Raw genomic sequence first — 23,757 nt, 5'->3', positions numbered from 1 at the left:
AGTTTTATCCCTGCTATTTCTTATATAAGAATATATCTCAACAACACGGTTATGGTTATATAAATAATGATGAAAACTATATGTTGGTAAATAGCAGCTAAACTCTTTAATATATGTTTATTATTAGCTTCTAAATATCAAGGAGGAACTCTTCTGATACAACTTTTAGGAAGTGAAACGGAATGGAAGAGTAAAGTTTTTAAGAATTTGGAGCCTATTGGGGGAATAAGTCTTCAAAAGGGAAAWGACTTTTTTACAATTTACTATTCCKTAATGGAGCCTATTGGGGGAATAAGTCTTCAAAAGGGAAAAGACTTTTTTACAATTTACTATTCCTTAATATCCAGATTCTTTCCAAACTCTGTCTATATAATGACCATATGAAGAACTTCTATTGAACACCACAGGTGTTTTGATCTATTTGCTAGATGTGCTTTTAACGCTGACATTTCATTAGCTGTATAGCAGTGAAAGACTTTACTCAACATAGATGGGTAACAAATGTTTCCTTGTTCTGTTTACACACACAGACTACTCTTCTGTACTGCCCCGGTTCAATAGATTTGCAAACTTTGGCTGACTGGAGTTCCTCCCCAATCAGCCACCAGTTTGATGTGGTCAGTCCATCGCACATATGGATATTTGCACATGTCACCCAAGGCCAGGATCCCTGGATTATAAGCCTCTCAAGTTTTATGAAACAAGAAAATCTTCCAAAACACTGCCCCACAGCTGTGAGCTATGCTTGGACATTTGCTTATACCAGACTCCAGCTACTGTCCCCACAGGTGGATATAAAGTAAGTTCATGCCGTAAGTTAATAAAATATAATATACAAAACATGCCTGTAAGATTTATCAGCATTGTAATGCTGTTATGTTTCAGTAAAGTAAAATGTGCACTGTTATTATTTTCTATGGGTGTAATTCAACTTGATATAATAAAACGTTAAAGCAGTTCCACTTGGAAGGAAAATCATGTGACTGAATTCATGCCTTTTGGCCATATTGTAGTTCAATAGCTTTGTCTAAAAACATACGTTATTGCTGTACTAGTGTATTCTGTTATGTTACTCGAACTTTACTGTGTTAACAGTTTCAGAAGTGAGATCATATGCATAATTTTAAAATAAATAGAAAAAGATAAATCCAGTAAGCTTTATTTTCTATATTGAGTTTTTTTTTCTCTCTTTTTTTATAGCAGCCCTATCAATGCCAAGAAAGTAAATACTACTACAAGCAGTGACTCCTATATTGGACTCTGGAGAAACTACCTGATTCTGTGCTGCAGTGCAGCTTCCTCTGCCAACTCCTCCACCTCCACAGGCTCTGTGAGATGTTCCCCTCCCGAGACGCTGGCGTCTACTCCTGACAGTGGTTATAGCATTGATTCAAGAGTAGGTTCTCCTATTGCTTACTGYAGTTAGCTCTAACTACATATTATTGAAAGTAGTAACAAATAAGACTTATAATACATATCCCGATTCACAGATGCTTCTGTAATTTTTGTGAGGAAAATGGCATTGTATACATTCACCTTCCATTTGTTTAGGAGGATATTTCAGGTCTCTTTTTTTCCAGTCTATGTTGTAGAAGGTTTTCTGCTTATGTTCTTTCACACAAAAAGACCAATCATGTCATGAAAATGTTAACCCAGTCTCAAGGTCTTTTTGATGATAATGGGGAAGTATCTTTTTTTTTTCCTCTGTCAAGAGCCTTCTGTAATTTCAGTTTCAGGAACTGAGGCAGTTGCCTCATATTTTTCCCAACAGCAGGCAGTTTATTGTCTGCATTATTTCATATCACCTGGAAGTTTGGTTTTTTTCCTTAGTTATTCCCTCAGGTAGCTGAGATAGTGGTACTGAAGGTGACTGATGGACTGTGCAGCAGTTTTCTGTCAGAAGCAGCTTATTCCAGTTCAGTTGTTAGGAAGTTCCACTCCCTACATCTGAGAAACTTATCGTTTTCTTGAAGCAATGCAGTAGGGTCTAAGAGATGGAGACACCAGAAATCTATTCCCTCTTTGTAAGGAGAGTGGGTACTCTAAAACATATAAAGCATCCTCTGTTCAGCAAGTCCCATCCCACTCCCTCTTCCCCCCCAAAAAAAAAAAGAAGAAAAAAACCAAACTTCTTCTGGTCAGAATGTCTTCCAGAGAAGCCAAAAAAAAACGTGGAAACCTCTGTAAAAACATGTCGTCCAAAGTTGGAGATCTGCCCTCACGATCTGTGAATAACTGATTTTTAATTTCCCAGAGATGACCCTGCTTCAGTGGAAATGGAAGGAGAGTGAGAAGGATAGTGAGAGATTTGTAGTGATTGTTTGGTTTTGGTAGTCCTTGTGCTTTACTCAGTTAGATTTGAATTATTTTTGACAGAAAATGTTTGTTAGGTTTGATCTTCCCWATAACCACTATCAAAGCTAGATGTAAGGGCAGAGTAGCCACAAAATTACTCAATTGCATCTTTGTAATCTTATTGCAAGTTAAATTCAAAATTGGTAGGTCAGAACCTTCATTCCTTCTTTCTTGTATGTAATAGTAAATAAATATTTGCATTTTAAATTTCACATCTGTTATTGTATTGACACTTTCATTGTGGTCTGAAGATGGAAATCCAAGACAGGGAATGAAGAAGGTTTCAGAAGGTTTCAGTTTTGAAATTAATTTGGTTTTGAATTAAAAGCATCTTAYGTTACTGTTTTTTTATGAAGGCTGCAGAATTAGAGGAAATGCTTTAATGTTGCAACCCCAATGTTCATTCTGTTTTATTCTGATTTTATCTGTTAGATCATTGGCATTCCATCCCCTTCCTCCTTGTTTAAGCACATAGTCCCAATGATGCGCTCTGAGAGCATGGAAATCACGGAATCCCTCGTGCTGGGTCTTGGCAGGACCAACCCCGGAGCATTTAGGTAAGGCCTTTGGTACATCTCTATTAGAACAGTGCAGCAGGTAAAAAAACACCTGGGTCACACTCCAGGAAATCCAAAGTGCAGGACCTGTTTACTTGACTAACAAATATTGAAGTAAAAATTGTCTGCTTTTACCTTGCCATTTTGTCTGTGTGAATTCACACTGCTGCTATTCTCTTTTCTCTTTCCCTGATCCCTTTTTGGAATTATAAAACGTTCTCAATTTAGTAGGAGGAACTGAGTAATAAAAAACACTGGGTGAGCTTCAAACAAATTGGGAGTGTATCCACAGCTTCAAAGCATGTTGCTTTTTAGTTTTCATTGAGACTAATTCAACTTCTGTCAGCGTGTTATTATTAGCCTTAAAAAAACAACGCTTATTAACAAGTAAATGCATCATGATAACTCAAAGGATGTAACACAAAATAGCCCAAATCCTTTAATTTTTTCTAATGAAATCTATTTGTACCATAAGACTTTGCTAAACCCTGAATCTGAAGATAAATAATACTTGGTAAATAACAATTTAATGACAATTTAATGGCAATTATTAAGGCATCCAGTTGATTTTCTGTCTTTAAATTAGGAAAATCACTTACTAGGAAGCCTCTACCAATTAAATACTGGTGTATTTCACAAAGCTACTGTCATAGAAGAGAAACTCTAGAGAGTATTTAAATTATCGCACTAGTTGCTGTGACAGAACATTAATTGAGTCATTATTTGGTAATTTTAAAAGTCATTTTTATTTGTTTATTTTTTTCAGGGAGCTAATAGAAGAATTACATCCTATAATTAAGGAAGCACTTGAAAGAAGGCCAGAGGTAATTAGAAGTTTCTGCTATATTTAACACCCCATTTTAACTCTCTTCATAAATGCTAGTAAAGAAATGTTAATTACATTATTCTTTAGTGTTGGACCTAAAAACTATCAGTGTGTCAGAAATTTTTTGAAAAGTGAAATAATACTTTTGATCATGAGATATTTATGTCGGAAAAATTAAATTGAACTCTCCTTAATATTTTTTTCTCAAGGTGGTTTTAAGTGATTATACATTACTATAACCTTTCCCAGTTTGGTAAATGCCTACAATTACTATTATAGAAGACATAATGAGCTGYGTTACAGTCATGAATTTATTTTAAATGAAAATATCGTGTGAGTCCTAAGCTCATCTGGCTATAGTAGCACTCTAAAAATTTTATGATAGAGAATGTTGGGTTTATATCAGGCTTTAATAAATACCCATAGAAATAATATCTGCACAAACACAAATTCAGTGAGGATTGCTCAATATTTTTGAAGTAACTTTCAGTTTTTTACTACTAATAAATYTGTAATTAAGCACAAATGATGGGAAAGCAACATTCATTTCAAAATGTGGCTGGACTGTAATGTGTTTTCAGTCTTGCATATGCATGAGTACTTGAGTTTATCAGTTTATATGTCATATCTTGCCATAGACAAGTATTAYACAGTTTAGTATTTTAATAATATGTATGATAATTAGCCTAATTTATCTTGAAGTTACCACAGGGATATTTTTTTTTCCAACTCTATGATCTGTAATTTTGCTAACTGCTTTTAAATTTGGACACCCTGATTAATGATGCCAGTTGTAACATGGATATAATAATGCTCCTATATGTTGTGTTGTATTTATACTTAGTTTTTCGTCTGCTTCACTTATTTTTGTTTCTTCTTGTTGACTAGAACATGAAACGACGCAGGCGTCGAGACATTTTGCGAGTGCAGCTAGTACGAATATTTGAACTGCTGGCAGATGCTGGTGTCATCAGTCACAGGTGGGGCAGCATTAAAGAGAAGACTTTTTTGGACTTTTACTAGTTATTCGTATGAGTTCCTATGAGTATTCCTATAAGCCAATGAAACAAATGTGCAAAATTGTTCATGAAGTTTCTGTGTACAAAGACAAAGAAATAAGCAATTTTATAGAACTCAGRATTTATGCTTCTCTCTAGCCCTACCTTGCTACCCTATCCTCTTTGCCACTGTGATCAGCATTTCATTTGAAAATGGTTTCCTGCTACTTAGCTTTTAAGGTACTCACTGCATGTGTAAAATGTCACAGAATCACAGTCTGCACCAGTCTGGAACTTGCATTAACCTTCTTCTGCTCTGCCGCTGGTGACCACTCTGTGAGGCTGCTCTGGCTCTGGGGCAGCAGCTCGGAGTCCTTAGGGGTTACATTAAACCCCTTCGTCTTCCATGTGCTGTGCCAGGCAGACCTTTCCATTGTCTGGAATACAGTTGTGGAAGAAGGATGAGGAGAAAGAATTCACTCTTCTTGCAGTTGTTTTTCCTAAGGAGGTCAGCTCTGAATCACATGCAGRCTTTAATCTCCATATTTTGATTAGTACGGATATCTATTCAGATGATAAAGCAATGAAAATGGGAAATGATGACAAATAAAATCAAAAAATTGCTGTCCTYTGTTTCTAGGCATGTCATGATGTACGGTATATCTTGCCTGATTCCTAAGAGTCAATGCATAACAGAGATGTTCACAGTCAAGTAGTATTTATTWTTTTTTTGTGGTTTACAAATTTTCTTTTTTTAACGCCTGACTTCAATATGAGAAACTAGTTCTGTGGGAAGATAAGTGATAGTATGAGGCTTGTTTATTAGTTTTGCTTTTACTGGGACTTTCATTAAACAAGGGAACAGAAAATGGCTCAAGAAGTGATTCCTAATRAAATATTTGCAACTGAATAGTTTTTTTTAAATGAAAAATTGTTTTAAAAAGATGTAGTATGCATTGACATAGTATTTGATTTTTTTATTTTTAAGTGCAAGTGGTGGCCTTGATAATGAAACACATTCCCTCAACAACACTTTACTGGAGTATGTTGATCTAACAAGACAACTCCTAGAAGCAGAGAATGAAAAGGATTCTGATACACTGAAAGATATCCGGTGCCATTTTAGTGCCTTAGTGGCAAATATCATTCAAAATGTTCCAGGTATGTAAAATAAAACAAAACATCAGTAACTTCTGAGGACTTGCTTTAATATTCAGTAATGAAGRAAAAAAACCCTCATTTTTATTCAAACCTTTTTTTTCTAAAGTTTCAGCATACTTTCATAAAAATAACTTGATATCAGTTTGAATAGAAGTTTAGCAATGTGAGTTTTTAAGAGGGGTTTTGTTACTATTTGGAAWCATACTTTTTCTTATTTCATGGATGTTTTCTTGATTGGCGGTACACTTAATTTTGGTAGACTAACCACTACTGAATTGCTGTAACTTGTTCTTGTATGGCAGTGGCATAAGTGGGAGTATAGCAAGCGCATATCCAGCTATTATTTTGTCTTTGCATTAACTTTTTCTTTTGTATTCATTTTTGTCTGTTTCTGTTTTATGTACTTCATTTACAAAAAAGAAAGAAAAAAAAAGTGGGTCTAACTGTGTGTACTCTCCTTACAGTACACCAGAGAAGAAGTGTCTTTCCGCAGCAGAGTCTACGCCACAGTCTATTTATGTTGTTCAGTCATTGGGCAGGTCCTTTTAGTATCATGTTTACTCCCCTGGACAGATACAGTGATAGGAACATGCAAATAAACAGACACCAATACTGTGCATTGAAGGTATTTTTAGCACTTTATGAATTTTGGAAATAGATTCTTATATTGACTTTTCTAATGAAGATTTAACATAGCGACTTTTTGGGGGTGGTTTTCACATCCTTGCTGTCATTCACAACTTAGTTCTTTTTCTCTCCTACCCTCATGGCTGTTTTGTCAGTTTGACCTTTTCTATAATGTGACTTATTGCACTTCTTACAGGAATTTCTTAAAATTCCAACCACTTCCCATGACTTTACTCCTAATTTGCCTTTACATTTACCATGTAAAAGTGTATTAGCAGCCAAATTATCATGCMAGCTCTTGCTATTATTTTTCCAGATAGATAGATCGTTGAGTGGGGGAGTTCAGAACAATAGGATTTGATTGTTTCATTTCTTGAATAAGATATTAAGCAATTTTTCAGCCTTTCTCTTCCTCCCTTATCTGAATAGAAGTTCTTGATATTTTAATGGGCTTGCTAAAATACATTTGCCATACCTGAGGTATTAAAATGTGGTGTTTTTCTATTCCTTTCTGAAGGCTATGTCTGCTGTACTGTGTTGTGGCCCTGTTGCAGATAATGTGGGGCTGTCATCTGATGGCTATTTATACAAATGGCTGGATAATATCTTGGATTCCCAGGATAAAAAGGTAATATGGAGAATGTCAACATTTTTTACAACTATCAGTGTCTTCAATATGTGCTGTAATGAGATGTGAGGCCAAATTGGGCCAAATGCTGTAGACTGAATTGAGCTCAAAGTTGGTGTAKCTCAAAGCTTTGTACTGTCCCTCATACACACATTTGCCGTGTGAGGGAGGCAGTTCCTCATCACAGTCTAACAGCAGATAGAACAAAATTTAAGAGGGAAGGAAAGTTAGATAAACTACTAATTCTGGGCTGAACAGTTAGGTAGAGTTGCAGTAATAAATAGATCTTTAGAAGTTTAAAGGAGTTGGGGGGACTCGAGAGTCCATTTGGGGCTCTATGAAATTAYGAAAATCAGCTGTTACCATGTAGATGGTAAAGTAAGTTTTACATCAGAAAGATAAAGCCTCCCCTGTACTAATTCTATGACTGCGTAGGAATACTTGATTGCTGCTCCACACAGCTACAAAGATTAGAGAAAGCACACAAGTTCTTTGATGCCATTTTAATCAATGTATATATTTAAATGTTTTTCTGGATCTAATTATAGGTTGCAGTAAGACCAGTAAAAATAAAAAATAATAGCAGAGTAGAGAAAAAAAATGAGAATAAAGCTAATAGTGCTATATGGCTATTTGCTTTGATATTCTATGACTTTGTGTACATCTCGAATATTAAACAATTTAATAGAAACTGTGGTCTCATTATTTTTAGTTAAAAGAGATTTTGTATGTTGCCTTTTTTTTTTCTTTAAAATATCAATGTTTTACTTTTTTATGCCATTTTTGTGAGTCATCCTTTACTTTTTTATTTTTCATTTCTGGAATACAGGTTCATCAGTTAGGTTGTGAGGCAGTTATGCTGCTCTTGGAACTCAACCCTGACCAGAGTAACCTCATGTACTGGGCTGTAGACCGGTGTTACACAGGTTCTGAGCGGGTAGCAGCTGGCTGTTTTAAAGCCATAGCCAGTGTGTTTCAAAACAGGTACTACAGAGGCTTTTGAAACTTTCATTTTAAGTGTTCATTTTCCAAGTCACTCCTGTTTGTGTGTATGTCTTACCACAGAAACTTTTGAGAATCTTGTTATGTTATCCCCTATCATACCCTCTATGAACTAAACTTTGCTGAATAAATTCATGTCTTAAAAGGTAAAATGTTATTTTATTTCACACTTGCTTWTTTTTCCCTAGGGATTACCAGTGTGATACAGTGACCCTCCTAAATCTCATACTGTTTAAAGCGGCTGATTCTACTAGAGCAATCTATGAAGTTGCTATGCAACTATTACAGGTTTGTAAGCTTTCTTTCATTTTAAAATACTTTATATCCTGAAAAAAAAAATCCTCTGTATTTAAGAAAGCTGTTTCTGGTATTATTTGACTATCTTTTCAGTAATGAAGTGTAACTTTTTGTTTGTTTGTTTAGTTTGTTTTTTTTCCCTTTATTTTTAATAAATCCTTAGGCGAGATCCTTGCTTGGCATAACTTCACTTCTGTGGATTCAAGACTTGTAATTTCAGGATGTAATACCAAAATGAAGACTTTCCTAATTTGGCACCATAACAGTGCCACACAGCTCTGCCCTTCTGAGAGCCCCTCACAGAGGCAAAATCCTTGTCAACTAGATTCAAGAGTAAAGTTTCCATTGGAGACATAACTCTATTTATTAATATGTCTGCACTTACATTACCCTTCCTTTCAAATCCTATCTTTTTTTCTCAAGTGAATACCACTGCTTAAGAGTGATCAAATAAATAATGTTAAAATGCCTTTTGCTGCATCRTCAGGGATTACGTTGCTTTTATTGATGTTTCATGCATTTTAACTTTTGTTGTAGAAARATGTGCATTTTATACTGTTAATGTGAAAAAGGTTTCTGAAAATGATGACTAGATTGACATCAAATTGAACAAGTTTCAGCTAGTTTTTTGTGGAATTTCACACTATATATGAAAATGATGTATGGGTATTTGACTARATAAGCATTAAATGATAGCAGATACATGGATATAGTATTTAAAAGGCAATTTTATATAAAGATTTCTATTAAAGCTTTAAGGTAATTATATAAATACTTCCATTAAAACCCTGTGCTTTATTTCAAATTGTGAACATTTTTGTTGTAGATCTTGGAACCAAAGATGTTCCGTTATGCTCACAAACTGGAAGTTCAGAGGACGGATGGGATTTTGGGTCAGCCTTCTCCTTTACCACATCTATATTCTATGTCTTACTATCAGCTCTCAGAAGAATTAGCAAGGACCTATCCAGAACTAACTCTTGCTATCTTCTCAGGTATGGCTAAGAAAAAGTTAATCAGAACAAAAACATTTTAAAAATCTGTAGTTTTTTAATTTTTTATTTATATATATGTATTGACTAAAATCAAGACCACAGTATTGCATCTTCATAATGGGTAGAGAAAACTGAATTTATTGTGATACATATTCAAGAATAAACAGAAGTGAGTAAAGTTATTTTTATAGACTTGTTAATAGCCATGAAAAGACATGTATTAGAGCAGTAATTTATAATTGTTTTTCACAATTCTTTCTTCTTGCTTTATATGAGGCAAATATGAAATGGAGAGACATTGACAAGTTAGCTTTATTAGAAATTTCAGCAATTCAGAATTAACAGAATAATGAAAATCTGAAGCGTTCACCAAAGCTGTATGTCTCTGTGTGTATTTATATTTCTATACATGCATGTATACTGATTTTGTCTCTTTGTTGGGTTTACAGAAGACCACAGATAGCACTAGTCAGTCAAAAAAAATTGTCAGTAACAGCATTAATGTATATTAATGTGATATGCTAGGTGATGGTAGTTGCTTTTGCTATTACTACCTATTCTATTTTTTTTTTTTTTTTGATTTGCATTTTTATGTGTGTACCTAATTTTTGAATGACAGAAGTAAGTCAGAGAATTCAAACAGCTCACCCGGCTGGGAGGCAGGTGATGCTGCATTATCTGCTGCCATGGATGAACAACATTGAGCTGGTGGACTTGAAACCTTTGCCAACCCTTCGGCGGCAAGATGAAGATGAGGAAGATGCTCTGAAAGACAGGGAGATGATGGTGAACAGTCGACGCTGGCTGCGAGGGGAAGGCTGGGGATCTCYGCAAGCTACTGCTATGGTTTTGAACAATCTAATGTATATGACTGCCAAGGTAAAATGAATTACTGAATATTCCCTATTATTCCAGTGGATTGTTCTGTTTAGATGGAAGGAAATACTGTTCAGAGATACTGTGTTGCCAAATAGCAAAGTTTTAATAATAATTATTAAATTTTGTTGGCTTGTTTATGTATACTCAAACGATACCAGCTGGTTTTATGGGTAATATTAAGAGAAATACAGAATATGTTAGATAAATGTTACAGTAAGGCTTAAATTGAATAAATCTCATGGAGACACAAAACTTCTGTTTTATAGTGTAGATGTCCAGCTGAATAGATGATACCCACCCTTCTCTGTAACTGTAATCTGAAAAAGTTGAATCGACTTTTTCAAACAAATATTCTTASTGTAGGATGATTGGCAATTTATCCTTCCTGTCATCATAGCAACTTCTAACAGACAAAGTGTTGGCCACTTGCAGTGCTCCTGCCACTTCTTTGTATCTTTGAATTGTACTGAATCATACTGAGAAATCAGTTTTTAAGTTACAAATTAAAGCCTCTTGGCAGCCTGTGGTCCATGGAATTTTATTCAAGACTGTTAGCATCTGGGATATACTGTCTCTGCTGAAAACAGATAGCTGATATAYATATGTATTTTATATATATACACACACATACACACACATGCTTCCTAATTATGGTATATCATCCTGATAATAATTCTTTGCAGAAGGTGTTTTTGATAATGAATATATGCAAAAGCTTCATTACAGAAAGTTAAAAATATAACAGCATCCTATGGGATTTATGCACCCTTTTTTTAGCCTCTATTCAATACAAAACATTTTCACATGCAGTGTTTCCTATTGGACCTTTCAGGAAAGATACTATTTTGTTTTCCAGTATGGTGACGAAGTGGCTTGGTCAGAGATAGAAAATGTTTGGACTACATTGGCAGACAGCTGGCCAAAAAATCTGAAAATAATTTTGCACTTCTTGATCAGTATCTGTGGAGTGAACAGTGAACCCAGTCTTTTGCCTTATGTAAGTATGTGATGCGACTCTTCTCAGTGATATCTGTATTTGAAAAACTGAGTGTCTAGCATGCAGATCACTAAATACATATATCACATAGCGTTTTTAATATCATAATCTCCTTTATCATAGCAATGTCATCCCATACTTTATGATGACTGAATACTATTAACCAATCAAATTCATTTTTCTTCCCATTTTTATTGCTTTGGACATTCGTACTCTGTATGTTAATATGCTTTCAGTTTTCTCTTTTTGGTGGAGTTTTCTTTTTGTTACAAAATTCTTTCTCTAGAAATGCGTGGTAATTTTTAATATTCTGCTTTTTTGTTTTGKTTTGGTTTGGTTTTCCTTTGTCATATCTTCTCAACCTTTTCTCTTCTTATCCAAAATACACCACTACATTAGTTCCTAGAAGTAGACTTACACGATTAAGTGGACACTAGGTATCTTTGGAAAATAAAACATTTTACTATTTCAATAAAAAACTCAGGAGCCAGGGAATATTTTTCTGTATGTTAAACACAGAGTAAACTAAAATAAATCAAGGTCGACTTGTAAAAACTGTGAAGTTATGGAAACCTTCCATGAATAATATGCATGTAAGAAGTTAACAAAGATTGTGAGAGGAGAGCAACAGTATTTGGCTCTAGTCTGTACAATAATTTCTTCATGAATCAAAGTCTCAAAAGGAGAAATGATTTAATTGTTAAGTGTAAAGTTTTGCTTACAGAAACGGGATCAGTTTGAGTTAAACACATCATCCATTGAAGGTGCTTGAGAAAGGAAACCAGAAAGGAGATAGCATTTTAAAGATAGCTGAGCCTTCCTATACTTAAAACAACTTACTGACTATTCCAGTCTACTCAGGGTGGTAAGTCTGAAAGAGTCCACAAGCCATCTATCAGTTATGAATTATCAAAATCCAGAGTAGATGGACCATAGTCCATCCTCAGTAAATCGTAAGAAGTGGAAAAGACTCATTAAAATGTCTACAAAGTGCATCTGTTTTAGTATTTTTTTTCTTCCTTTGGTATAAAAATGAAATATTCAAATTTCATGTGTTATAATTTAGCGTAGTAAGAAAAAATAGATCATAGAGTAAAATAAAGCATGCCATGCTGTCACTTAAGTTATTTTACATGAACAAGTATTAAATCAAAAAATAAATCCCCCGTAACAAAAACTTTATTTAATTTTTTTCTTTGCACATGTGGCAGCACTGCAGAGTACAGTGAGGGGAATAAAAAAGCGATGCTAGAAACAAAGTTGAGAAGGATGTTGTATCTGTGAAGTATCAAAATATATGATATTTTAATACATATACTTTGGCTTTCTTTTTATTCCCTCACCCATGTTCATCTCAAATGTTGCTAAAACTTTGTAAGAAAAGCATTTCTTTTAAGTTATTGTCATCAAAATAAGATCTGTTTGCAATACTTGTTTTTGACAACCCTGAAGGTAATTTTGTTTGCTTTTTGTGTTACAGTAAGTTGTGCGCTTGATCACTACCCATAGAGATTCTAAGCAGCTGCAGTATAAAAATCTGTCATTTTCCTTTTGTATCCAATCACTGTTGATGAGAATTTTTATACACACATACACACACACACACACACTCTCACTCATATATATGCTTCTATTTTTTTTTTTGCCTCATGGCAGGTAAAGAAAGTCATTGTTTATTTGGGTAGAGACAAAACAATGCAACTGTTGGAGGAGCTGGTGAGTGAACTTCAGCTAACTGATCCCGTCAGCTCCGGGGTCACTCATATGGATAATCCACCATATTATCGCATTACATCCAGTTACAAAATCCCTTCTGTCACTTCAGGTGAGAGTTAGTAATTTGGAATACTACCATTTTCAATGACAAACGTGTTGTTATYGATCAGTTACAGATTTGGATTTAAACTGTAAATATTGGAGTACAATTTTTAAAAGACATGTTTATAGACATATATATTTGTAGGATATAAAATCTAATTTACCAGCCTTGTAGCTGGTAATGTATCTCTAACTTTGTCATTAATGAGACCTTTATAGGCTCACAATGAGCAGGTTTCTATCTATCTATCTGTCTGTCTATCTGTCTGTCTGTCTATCCATCTATCTATCTAAAAAAAATCTATTTTCAGATCTTTCCCTATTTGCTTTCCCCAAATGACTTATATAGGATTTCAGTTAAAWAATTTATGTGAGTTTAAATCCATGTAATGGTTGTATTTTAAGTTATAGTGCTGACACAAGCTGTATCCATAGAAATTTATTCAAGAGGATTTAAGTGTATTTTAACTAACTGTACACAAAGACCCACATACTTTTTACAGAGGTTTTAAGTATAATATATAGGTAAGAAGTATCTAAATCTTTCTTACTTCTAAGCCTTTCTACTCAGTTTACATTTAAGATTCCTAGAATTATTTCTTTCCACATTTTTTTCCAATTTGTGAAATTGYTGTAGCAGCTCAGACTCTTGCAGACAAAACAGTATTTTTCCCCATATGAAAATAACTGTCCATGTCCTAGCTTGCATTTGTGCCAGTTTAACAGTGTGTAATTGTTTAGTGTTCTTGGGATGGGAAAGAAAATTAAGGTCATTATATCACTTAATACAATTAAGATTTCTTTCTTTTATTTTTTAATTCAGTTAGCAATATTTTTATTTGTCCCKTATTTACAGGAACCACTTCTAGTAGCAATACGATGGTAGCTCCCACAGATGTTAACCCTGAAAGTAAACACATAAAAGACAGTATTGAAGAGAAGTAAGTATATACCTAAAGATCAATTATTAGTTAAATTACAAGAATTACTGGTAATTACAGTAAGTAATTGCATCATGATGGCTCCAGGAATGTCTGTACTGCAGGCAAAGTGTGACTGTAACTAGTTTAATACAGTTTTAAGTAATAAAACTGGAACAGTATTTGGGATTAATAGCTGCAACTTTGGTCTTACTTTGGACTCCAAAACATGTATACGCAGCTGAATATGTTAGGATTTCAGTCCAGGTCAGYTGTCCTGTTATTGATAGCTGAATTAGCTGCTATTACACTGTACTGTGTATATTTACTTAGGAGAGATTATGCTGCAAATGGAAACATTGAGGGCAAAAAGTTATCAATTTAGTCATGTATCCAGGCACAGCTCCCTTTCCTACTTCACTAGAAATCAGCACTACACATGCCTGGATAGCTCATTTATTCTCCTGTTTAGGGAGCAGTAACTGACTGCGTGTGTGGTATTTTTTTGTGTTAAGTCTGAGCTAGCTAACCCTTCAATGAAAGGGGGAGTAAGCACTCCATAAATAGCGAGAAATAAACAGAGAGAAAGAAGAAAAGTATGCACAGCCCATTACTGTAGAATAGCTGATATGGCTTAAGTTCACAAATAATTTACTTTATGATGATTTGTTTGTGYAGCCTAGTAATTATATTTCTATAGGAAGTATGAATATAATTGCACTTCTCTAATTATACCAGTATAATTTCCCATTTGGACATATATTTTTTACTTCCCCAGGGTAATCATATCAGCATGATTAGGTTAGTAAATTACTACAGACATGCCCAGTATTTCAATTAAAATAAATTAATTTTGGTGGAATAAATCATACCAGATTATGAAATCTGAAGTATCATTCAGAATTCAGCCTAGTGAGATAGAAGCAATTAATAATTTGGGTGCTTTGAGGGCTGGAGCTGAAGAGTCAGCTCCACCTTACAGAGTTAGGGTAAGGTTTGGCATTGGCTGTAGTGTATATATGTATATATGTATACATATGTGTGTATATATATATATATATGTATATATATGTATATATATGTATATATGTATATATATGTATATATGTATATATATACATTTAGATACAATACACCCTGTGTATCTTAGGCTCACAAGGAGGTAGAGATTTTATAAATCACCTAGGAAGAAATTGGAAATAATGCACTTAGTATTCTCGTTTAGTGAGGTTAGTAAGGATGGGAGAATCTTGATCTTGKACAATGCCACATCAGTTATGGGCTTTATTATTTTGCTGAAGAGTGAGAAAAACTTTGTGTATAAAAGTAGCAACAGTTTTAATATATTTAAATGTTAATAAAAATTAATAATAATGTTAATAAAATGTTAATAAAATATAATTTGTTGTGGATTACATCCTCAAATTCCCACATGTACCATTACTACAGAGGATGTGCGTTATATAGCTGAGATATTTAGACATATATTATGTAATGGTCCCTTTATGTTAAAATATTTTATATGATGTATGACTTTGTTGCTGGACAGTTTGATGGACTAATTGTGCTAAGGAATGTGTCAGTTATTAGCATGGTTCTGTTTGTTTCTGCAGTTATGCACATCTAGACATTTACAGTGGGTTGAACAGTAACTTGAACCGACAGCACCACAGACTAGAATCTCGCTACAGCAGCAGCTCTGGAGGATCGTATGAAGAAGAAAAAAGTAATATTTTCATTTAAAAGTATTTCTGTTGGTAGAAAATGACTTTTTTCTTAATTAACTCTGATTTTTTTAAAAATATATGTTATGAATAATTATTCTTTTAAGTGGTAGCATTACTTGGTCTGCTGAAGAACAAGGTGCAAAACTTGTTCAGACTGTCTCCATGATTATTTCTTACCTTAACTAATCATTAACCTGAGCTAAGCCAGGACATGTAATTTAAAAACAAACAAACAACATTTTTGAGTGTGAAACACAGTTTGCTATTGTACAAAATAACTCATGTGTCTCTTCCAGTGCCTGCTGAGGCTTGTAGGGCTTGCCACTAGCTGGCTTTCTCTGTCTTCTTGAAGACAAGAGATTTCTGAGCTGTGACTTTTGTCAAGCACTGGGATTTTTTTTTGCTGATAGAAAAATGGCAAGTGCCAAGTGACCCCATATATAAGATMTGCGTTACCTGACATCTGGATGTCGTAGATTTTTGCTAGGGAGAGCTACAAAGAGATGTTCTTGAAAAACACTTCCTTAGCCCTTAACACGCCGTGACTCTTTGAGATGAAATCAGTATTATCCTTGGARTCACCTTTAACTCCATGTAGTCCAAGCTTTGAATTTCATGGAAATTCTGTTAGGTTACATTTCCTTTTGTACCTTAGGTGTCTTCATTTCATTTATGAACTTATTCAGCAGAATCTCATTCAATATATGYATTATATGACTTCTGTAAAATCCTTTCTATGCTAAAATAAGTCATTCTAAGGCTAACATAAGTAGCTACATTTTTTAAAAAAAACCTTCAGCCAGTTACTGTTTACAGCAGTGTGGTTTTTTTTAAATTTATTCTTCCCCAAGCATCAGCCTATCAAGAATTAATTTTTTTTTAATATGTACTGGAACTATTTTAGATTTTTTTGGAATATATAGTGGAAGTATTTTATATTTTTATGGAGTACATATAGTTTTGATTTGCTGTCTTAATTTTCTCTTGTGTTAGGTGATTCAATGCCTCTATATTCAAACTGGCGATTGAAAGTGATGGAGCACAATCAGGGAGAGCCGCTGCCTTTCCCACCTACTGGGGGTTGCTGGTCACCACTGGTGGATTATTTGCCTGAAACTTCTCCTCCAGGCATGTCACTTCACAGGTAATATCTTAGTTTGTGCTGCACAATTATAGTAATCTAAAGATAGCAGACTTTATGTGCATTTATTTTATTTTATGCAGTCTTACTCGCAGGTTCAGTATCTAAGATTTCTGAGCATCTCCATCTGGAGAAGTAAAGATTTTGTTTTTCATTGTGAACATTTTTCCCTTAGTATAACTTTGTTAGTATTTATAGAAACTTAAGAAAGAATATTGCTTAGTAGCCTAGTAAGCTCTTTGTAGCTCTTCATCACACTTGTCTGTGTTGTTCTAACAAGTTTTCTGTTTGTTTTTTTTAGGTGCAACATAGCAGTGATCCTTTTAACTGACTTGATAGTCGACCACAGTGTGAAGGTGGAATGGGGAGGATACTTACATCTTTTGCTTCATGCAATTTTTATAGGTGAATAAATCCTTACAGAAATATTTATAGAAGCTTGAGAACTGTAACTGTTTACACAGCTATTCTCCACATTTAAGCTAGCGCTTGCCATTGGATTTTAGTCTTGTTAGGATTCACAAATACAACTTTAGCACGAAGCATAGAAAGGAGCATTGTTTTATTAAATAGTACATATATGCATGCAGCTTTGAGTGCCTGAATATTTGAAAACTCACTTGCAGAAAACAAAAGTGGCATTCTTCCTTCTTTGGAACGGAAAATCCCATAAATCTTTCTGCTTGATCTGTACAAATACATGAAGAGTTTTTTGAAGTCCTATGAACACTCTGCCTATTGGAGCTATTTTTTCCTTTTTGCTTGTAGAAGATAAAGTGAATTTGGAATACACAGTGCTTTTGAGAACTGCCTTTGCTGCTCTTAGTTTTTTCTCTCTGTTGCTCTATATACTGATTTCATATAAAAGCACAAATTAATAAACAATCCAACCAAGGATAGAAGAAATATGTAGTGTAGCCTGAAGGAATCCACTATTCAGTTATTGGCTTGGTTACATATCAGTTTATTGTTAAATTGTGATACAGAGCATGGTGAATACTGCTTTTTAAAAATAATTTAATAAAGCATTAACATTTTTTCTTTTGTGTTAGGTTTTGACCACTGTCACCCTGAAGTCTATGAGCACTGTAAACGGCTGCTTTTGCATCTGCTGATAGTGATGGGCTCCAGCAGTAACATCCAGTCTGTTGCTTCTGTCCTGCTCAGGAACAGAGAGTTCAATGAGTCCAGGGTGCTTACTGTCAAGCAAGCTTCCCACTTAGATTATACTTTCACAGGTATCCTTAGATTTGTTAAGTGCTGCTTGTTAAAATGATACAGAAAGTTATTTTTTCTTGTAGTCATAAATAAAATTTCAGTTGAAAGTAGAAAGAAGAAACATCCGTTCTGTGTTTATAGGAAACTTGCATTTCCAACTTAGCCAGTTGTCATTGGGGTGGTCGTTGTAGTGGATTGAGTAGGATCTCAGAAGACTCTTTTTGAGATCTTACCTTTTAATATTCACCTTTATATAACAATATATTCATTATATGGGAAATTTATATTTATTATATGTAGCTTGTTATGAAAGGAACATTTTTTATGGTTCAGCCTAAGATTTTTAAAGAATTGTGAAAAAAATCATTTTGTTTTATTTCAGTAGGTGGCAGCACCTACCTATAAAATCCATTCATTGCATTTTGTTTGCATCAGAAGTGGCTTTGTTGCTGACTAAAAATACAATACCAATTCGATATTTATGGCAACTAATGGTTATTATTAGTAAGTGGTTACAGTGGAGCAACTCTTCAGTATAAACCTATTTGTGAAACTTTACTGGTGCACCGATATGGTTGACCTGTTCAATCTTGCTGTTTCTAATTTTTGTTGCAATTTTGTGTGCAGTCCATTAAACATAACACAAAATTTTGGTATTATTAAAAAGAAAATGTCTGCTAGAAACTAGAATGAGATCAGCATCAAACATCTCCAGCTTTGGCTGTACGAAGAATTAAGATCAAGTGATTGTAAGTGTGCAGCATGTTTAGGACAAGTGCAGGCAAGCTAATTTAAAACTTTATTTGAAGCATCTAAGATCTCAATATTTTGTGGCCCTGTAGACAAAATTTGGGTAGCTGGTAGTGAGCCTCTGTCTTTATGGATAGAAAAAGTTTCAGGAACAAGATTAGGCTAACTTCAGAGAAGTTCTGTGTAGCCAAAAAGACCCTAACTATAAATAATTAGAATGAATTCAGTAGTTAACATTTACTCTTCATTGCTTTAAATTACTGCCATAGTAGACTCAGTTCTTACCAAAAACAACAACAAAAACTATTATTAAGATGAGATGCCCTAGAGACTGAAAAGCCGCCATTTATCTTTATTACTATACAGAATCAAAATCAAGTGAAATATGGTGATTGTAAGGAAGGATCTGGCTGTTCCTTATTAAGGATTCAGTTACACAGAGATTTTGCGCATAGAACCTTTGCTGTTAATTTCAGTGTAATTATTGCAGCCATGATATTCTTGCATTTGCTAAATTATTAATTGCTAGAGGAGTCATTATTCTTTTTATATATTTAATATGAAAACGTCAATTTAAGAGCGCTGCTAATAATCTTGTTTCTGTTTCAGCAGGGGTTAATGATTTTATACCTGATTACCAGCCCTCCCCAATGACCGACTCAGGGCTCAGTTCAAGTTCTACCTCTTCTAGCATCAGTTTAGGAAATACAAGTGCTGCCATTTCTCAGCTGCATACCACCATCCTCAATGAGGTTGACATTTCAGTAGAACAAGATGAAAAAGTGAAAACTCTCATAGAATTTATTACCTCAAGGTAAAATTTTAATTTTGATTATTGTCTATAGACTTTTTTAAAATATACATATAAAAACATGTTAAATGTTATTAAACGTACAGTTTTCTAACTTTTCTCTCTGCTTTATTCCCATTAAGAGATTGGGTTTAGTCCTAAAGTGCTTTTATAGGAAACAACCTCTAAACAACCATGATTTTTCAATAGTTTTGCCCTCCCCCTTGTCCTGAGAGTTGAAAAGTCTATTGGCACATTCTACACATATTCTACTTTCTGTTCTGTTGGTTTTGCTTACTGTGCAGTTTATAGATTTTTTTTTTCCATCTTGGTAGAAGAATTACGAAGAATGAGAGATCTGATACACTCTAATGTTTAGGGAACTACAAGATCCGTGTGGAGTTCACCAATTAGTAATAATGGAGAGCTGGCTACTTGAAAAATAGGAATTGGTGGTGAAGAGCAACTCTAAAACAAACAGCACTTACGCAATTCATATGATAGTTTATACAAACTTTGAATATCATGTAAATCTGGCATAAATGATAGTTTATACAAACTTTGAATATCATGTAAATCTGGCATACCGATTCATTAGTCAAAAACTTTCTGAAAATCACTGTAGCAAAAAAAAGGACTTTTTAATCGTCCCCAAAATTGAAATGTGATGTGTTAATGCAAAGGGATGAGATTGTTTTAAGAAGTATAAATATAATAAGTTGTAAGTGATTATCAGAATAACTAAGTGTTCGTCTTTCCTGAATGGATGGTGTTATTTCAGTTAGATTCAATCTATCTCTTTTCACTTGGTCTTAACTTCTGTTTGGGTGTATAGTATTAATGTAGCACACACCTTCGCAGTTCGTGTCTGCAATTTTAAATGGTTTTGTTTAAAGTGGTAGGTGGTAGATTGTTCTGCAGTTGCTTAAGGTGAAAATAACATTTGAGTAATTTTAATGTCATCTTTGTTTCCATTTTATATCTTTAGGAAAAGAGGGCCACTTTGGAATCATGAAGATGTTTCAGCTAAGAACCCTAATATAAAGAGTGCTGAACAGTTAACTGTGTTTCTAAAGCATGTGGTATCTATTTTTAAACAGACAAGCTCAGGTACGTTAGAAAACAGTCAATGCATCCTAGAATGTAAGTCTGAATTAAAGTATCTATTTCAAATGTGTGCAACTATAGCTGAGCTGTAAATCCCCTACTGGTGATAGCTTCCTGCTTCAGGTAATTGAGGTTTCTCATGTGCATTGCACAGTTCACTTCATGTTTCTCTGTGGACACCTGATTGAAATGCACTGTTTTAGGGATGAAATTAAATATCCTATTCATTTATTGTAGGCATTGAATATTCAAAGTATGTGAAATACATGTTATAGGGCTAGGAAGATTTTTGAGAGTAGTACTTCAAGAGTAAAGAGAAAAGAGAGGAGAGGGTTGTAGAGGAGGGTATTTTAATATTAGGAATAGCTTTGACCATTAGATTTAAGGTGTTTTTTGTTTGTTATAAAGTACGGTCTTACTTGAATATTTATTTGCTCTTGCAGGAGGGTTTCAGTTGGAGCACCGTCTTAGTGAAGTTGCTTTGCAAACTGCTCTTTCTTGCTCCTCTCGACATTATGCTGGGAGGTCCTTTCAGATTTTCAGGGCTCTGAAGCAGCCTCTTACTGCATCTACGCTTTCTGATGTTCTCTCCAGACTAGTAGAAACTGTTGGAGATGCAGGAGAAGAAGCTCAGGTATTTTTCTTTTTTCTTCCCCCTCCCAACTTTATTAGTAAGCTAAGTAAGTTTAAATGGCACGTTAGTTTTATTATATTAATGACAGTAAAATTTCACCATGTTTCTAATTTGAAAAGCACTTTGATGTAAAACGTTTGGATTCCATGATAAAGCTTTCTATTTTTAAATGAAGATATCCTGAATATTAAAACAGTTTTAATCATGACACTTTCTGAATTTTCCCCTTAAAAAATAGAAAAAAAATATTTACAGCAACAGGAAATTTCAGAGAATTTGATATATCTGTTTCCTGAAAATACTATATAAAATACTATATATTTGAGTATATTGAGAGACACTAGATTGACCATATAATAAGATAATATAGATATTCCTATATTCAAAAGCTACTTCATAAACTGTTACAACTATCCAACTTACTAGGTATTATTACAGGTAAAGAAATGGGTTTGACTTTTTAAAATTGCAAAATAAGAGTCTAAATCCCCAAGGCTATATACATCCTTTAAAATAATGCAAATCTAAATGAATTCTGTGAGTATTTGGAAATACTTTTTTTTTTGTATTTTTATATCACTAGTAGATTTTCTGTGATTTTTTACTTGTTCATGTGAGTTAGAATTTGAACATAAATATTATACATACTGTATTAAATAATTTCACATGAATAATATAAAATATTTGTTATCCAAATTGTTGTATAATTGATAAAAAATGTGGTTTTCCCCAGGGTTTTGTCATAGAACTGCTTCTGACTCTGGAGTCTGCTATTGATACATTGGCTGAGACCATGAAGCATTACGATCTGCTGTCTGCCCTTTCTCAGTAAGTTCTTCAACTAGCACACAGCACATTTGAATTATTATGTACATTGAAGCTAATGGCAGCAATTTTAAGAACATGATTTTAAACATTGAAGATGAAAACTTCTGTACTGCAATAAATACTTGTACTGTAATTTTAATATAGATTGAATTTCTTTAGTTAGAGCAGTTGCTAATCTTAGGCCTCAAATTTGTTGCTTCTGTTTGAAGGAAGTGTCACTGAAAAGTCAAGAGTCATTTTTATGTCTCATCGGAGTTTGAGTGTTTAGCTCGATTACTTTTTTTCCAGCAGAGAGGATAAGAACCCTAAACATACACACAACCCCATTTGCTTCATTTCATGACAAGGTTTTCTGAAAATTTTGAAATTTCTAGGAAGTTCTTCTATGTCACTGTTTTGAGARCCAGTAAGTGCTGTATTCTCAGTTATTTCAGGGAAAATAATAAATGAAATTACTTATTTATTACTTTATTTTCCCTCATTTCTCTACCCTTATGACACCTGCAAGGAAGTAAGTTGGAATGGTAGATATTCATTTCTAGGGCTTTTTTACTTGCTGTAAGATAATATTTTACTAAATTGCCTTGTTATTTTGCTTTACTGGGATTGTAATGACCACATTTTCTAACAGCGGAACGGGATGCTACTGTCTTGTCTTATGCCACAGTTAGGATGCTCTCCTGGTGGGTGATGCTGCAGAGTATTCCCTGAGCGTGCAGATCTGCAACTGCTATCAAAAGTCTTTTCCTGGCCTCCTATTTCTAATCTTTATGTTATTAAGAGTGTTTTTCATGGAATAAAATGTAATTTGGCTTTTATTTTAGAACCTCATACCATGATTCAGTAATGGGAAACAAGTTTGCAGCTAACAGGAAAAGCACTGGCCAGATCAACCTAAGCACAAGTCCCATTAACAGCGGCAGTTGTTTGGGCTACTACAGCAATACCAGGAGTAATTCTCTGAGGCTCAACTTAATCAGTGAGCGGAGAGGCGACCGTCGACGGAGCAACACGCTGGACATAATGGATGGAAGGATAAATCATGGTGGCAGCTTGGCAAGGACTAGAAGCCTTTCCTCCCTGCGAGAGGGAGGGTTGTACGATGTGCAGCCCACTACTGATCCCGTCAATCTGTTGGCTACCGTGTTCTGGATTGCAGCTTCCTTGCTCGAGTCAGATTATGAATATGAGTACCTTCTGGCTCTCAAGCTCCTCAACAAACTGCTGATTCACCTGCCTCTGGATAAACTGGAGAGTCGGGAAAAGATAGAAAAGGTGCAGAATAAACTGAAGTGGAATAACTTCCCAGGCCTTCAGCAGCTTTTCCTGAAAGGCTTTACTTCAGCATCTACGCAGGAAATGACCGTTCACCTCCTCAGTAAACTCATCACAATTTCCAGGCATGCTTTGGTGGACCCCTCTCAGCTAGCAGGTATCTTCAGTAAATGTATAGATACTGTGTATTATTTTTCATGATTTTGTGCTAAACAACTCAGTTTCCT

The 23,757-nt window shown here is 34.4% G+C and overlaps 1 protein-coding gene across 1 annotated transcript in view; it reads left to right on the top strand.

Annotated features, from left to right (window-relative positions):
* Window positions 1-23,757, top strand: part of FRYL (FRY like transcription coactivator) — an 81,418-nt gene that overhangs the window by 29,897 nt on the left and 27,764 nt on the right. Inside the window, exons 21-44 of the mRNA XM_026033575.1 lie at window positions 531-799; window positions 1,201-1,396; window positions 2,788-2,912; window positions 3,679-3,736; window positions 4,627-4,718; window positions 5,725-5,897; window positions 6,362-6,522; window positions 7,042-7,152; window positions 7,982-8,136; window positions 8,343-8,442; window positions 9,278-9,446; window positions 10,066-10,325; window positions 11,182-11,322; window positions 12,979-13,147; window positions 13,997-14,081; window positions 15,674-15,786; window positions 16,781-16,931; window positions 17,230-17,333; window positions 17,981-18,166; window positions 19,506-19,710; window positions 20,675-20,796; window positions 21,237-21,427; window positions 22,161-22,255; window positions 23,080-23,687. Of these exons, the coding sequence (XP_025889360.1) occupies window positions 531-799; window positions 1,201-1,396; window positions 2,788-2,912; window positions 3,679-3,736; window positions 4,627-4,718; window positions 5,725-5,897; window positions 6,362-6,522; window positions 7,042-7,152; window positions 7,982-8,136; window positions 8,343-8,442; window positions 9,278-9,446; window positions 10,066-10,325; window positions 11,182-11,322; window positions 12,979-13,147; window positions 13,997-14,081; window positions 15,674-15,786; window positions 16,781-16,931; window positions 17,230-17,333; window positions 17,981-18,166; window positions 19,506-19,710; window positions 20,675-20,796; window positions 21,237-21,427; window positions 22,161-22,255; window positions 23,080-23,687 (4,039 nt within the window). The remainder of the gene's footprint in view (window positions 1-530; window positions 800-1,200; window positions 1,397-2,787; window positions 2,913-3,678; window positions 3,737-4,626; window positions 4,719-5,724; window positions 5,898-6,361; window positions 6,523-7,041; window positions 7,153-7,981; window positions 8,137-8,342; window positions 8,443-9,277; window positions 9,447-10,065; window positions 10,326-11,181; window positions 11,323-12,978; window positions 13,148-13,996; window positions 14,082-15,673; window positions 15,787-16,780; window positions 16,932-17,229; window positions 17,334-17,980; window positions 18,167-19,505; window positions 19,711-20,674; window positions 20,797-21,236; window positions 21,428-22,160; window positions 22,256-23,079; window positions 23,688-23,757) is intronic.

This window comes from Nothoprocta perdicaria, unplaced genomic scaffold (assembly GCF_003342845.1).
Source record: "Nothoprocta perdicaria isolate Ctin4 unplaced genomic scaffold, notPer1 scaffold_13, whole genome shotgun sequence".
NCBI classification, from domain to species: Eukaryota; Metazoa; Chordata; class Aves; order Tinamiformes; family Tinamidae; genus Nothoprocta; species Nothoprocta perdicaria.
The sequence above is the reverse complement of the archived record's forward strand: the minus strand, read 5'-3'. Positions and strand labels throughout refer to the sequence as shown.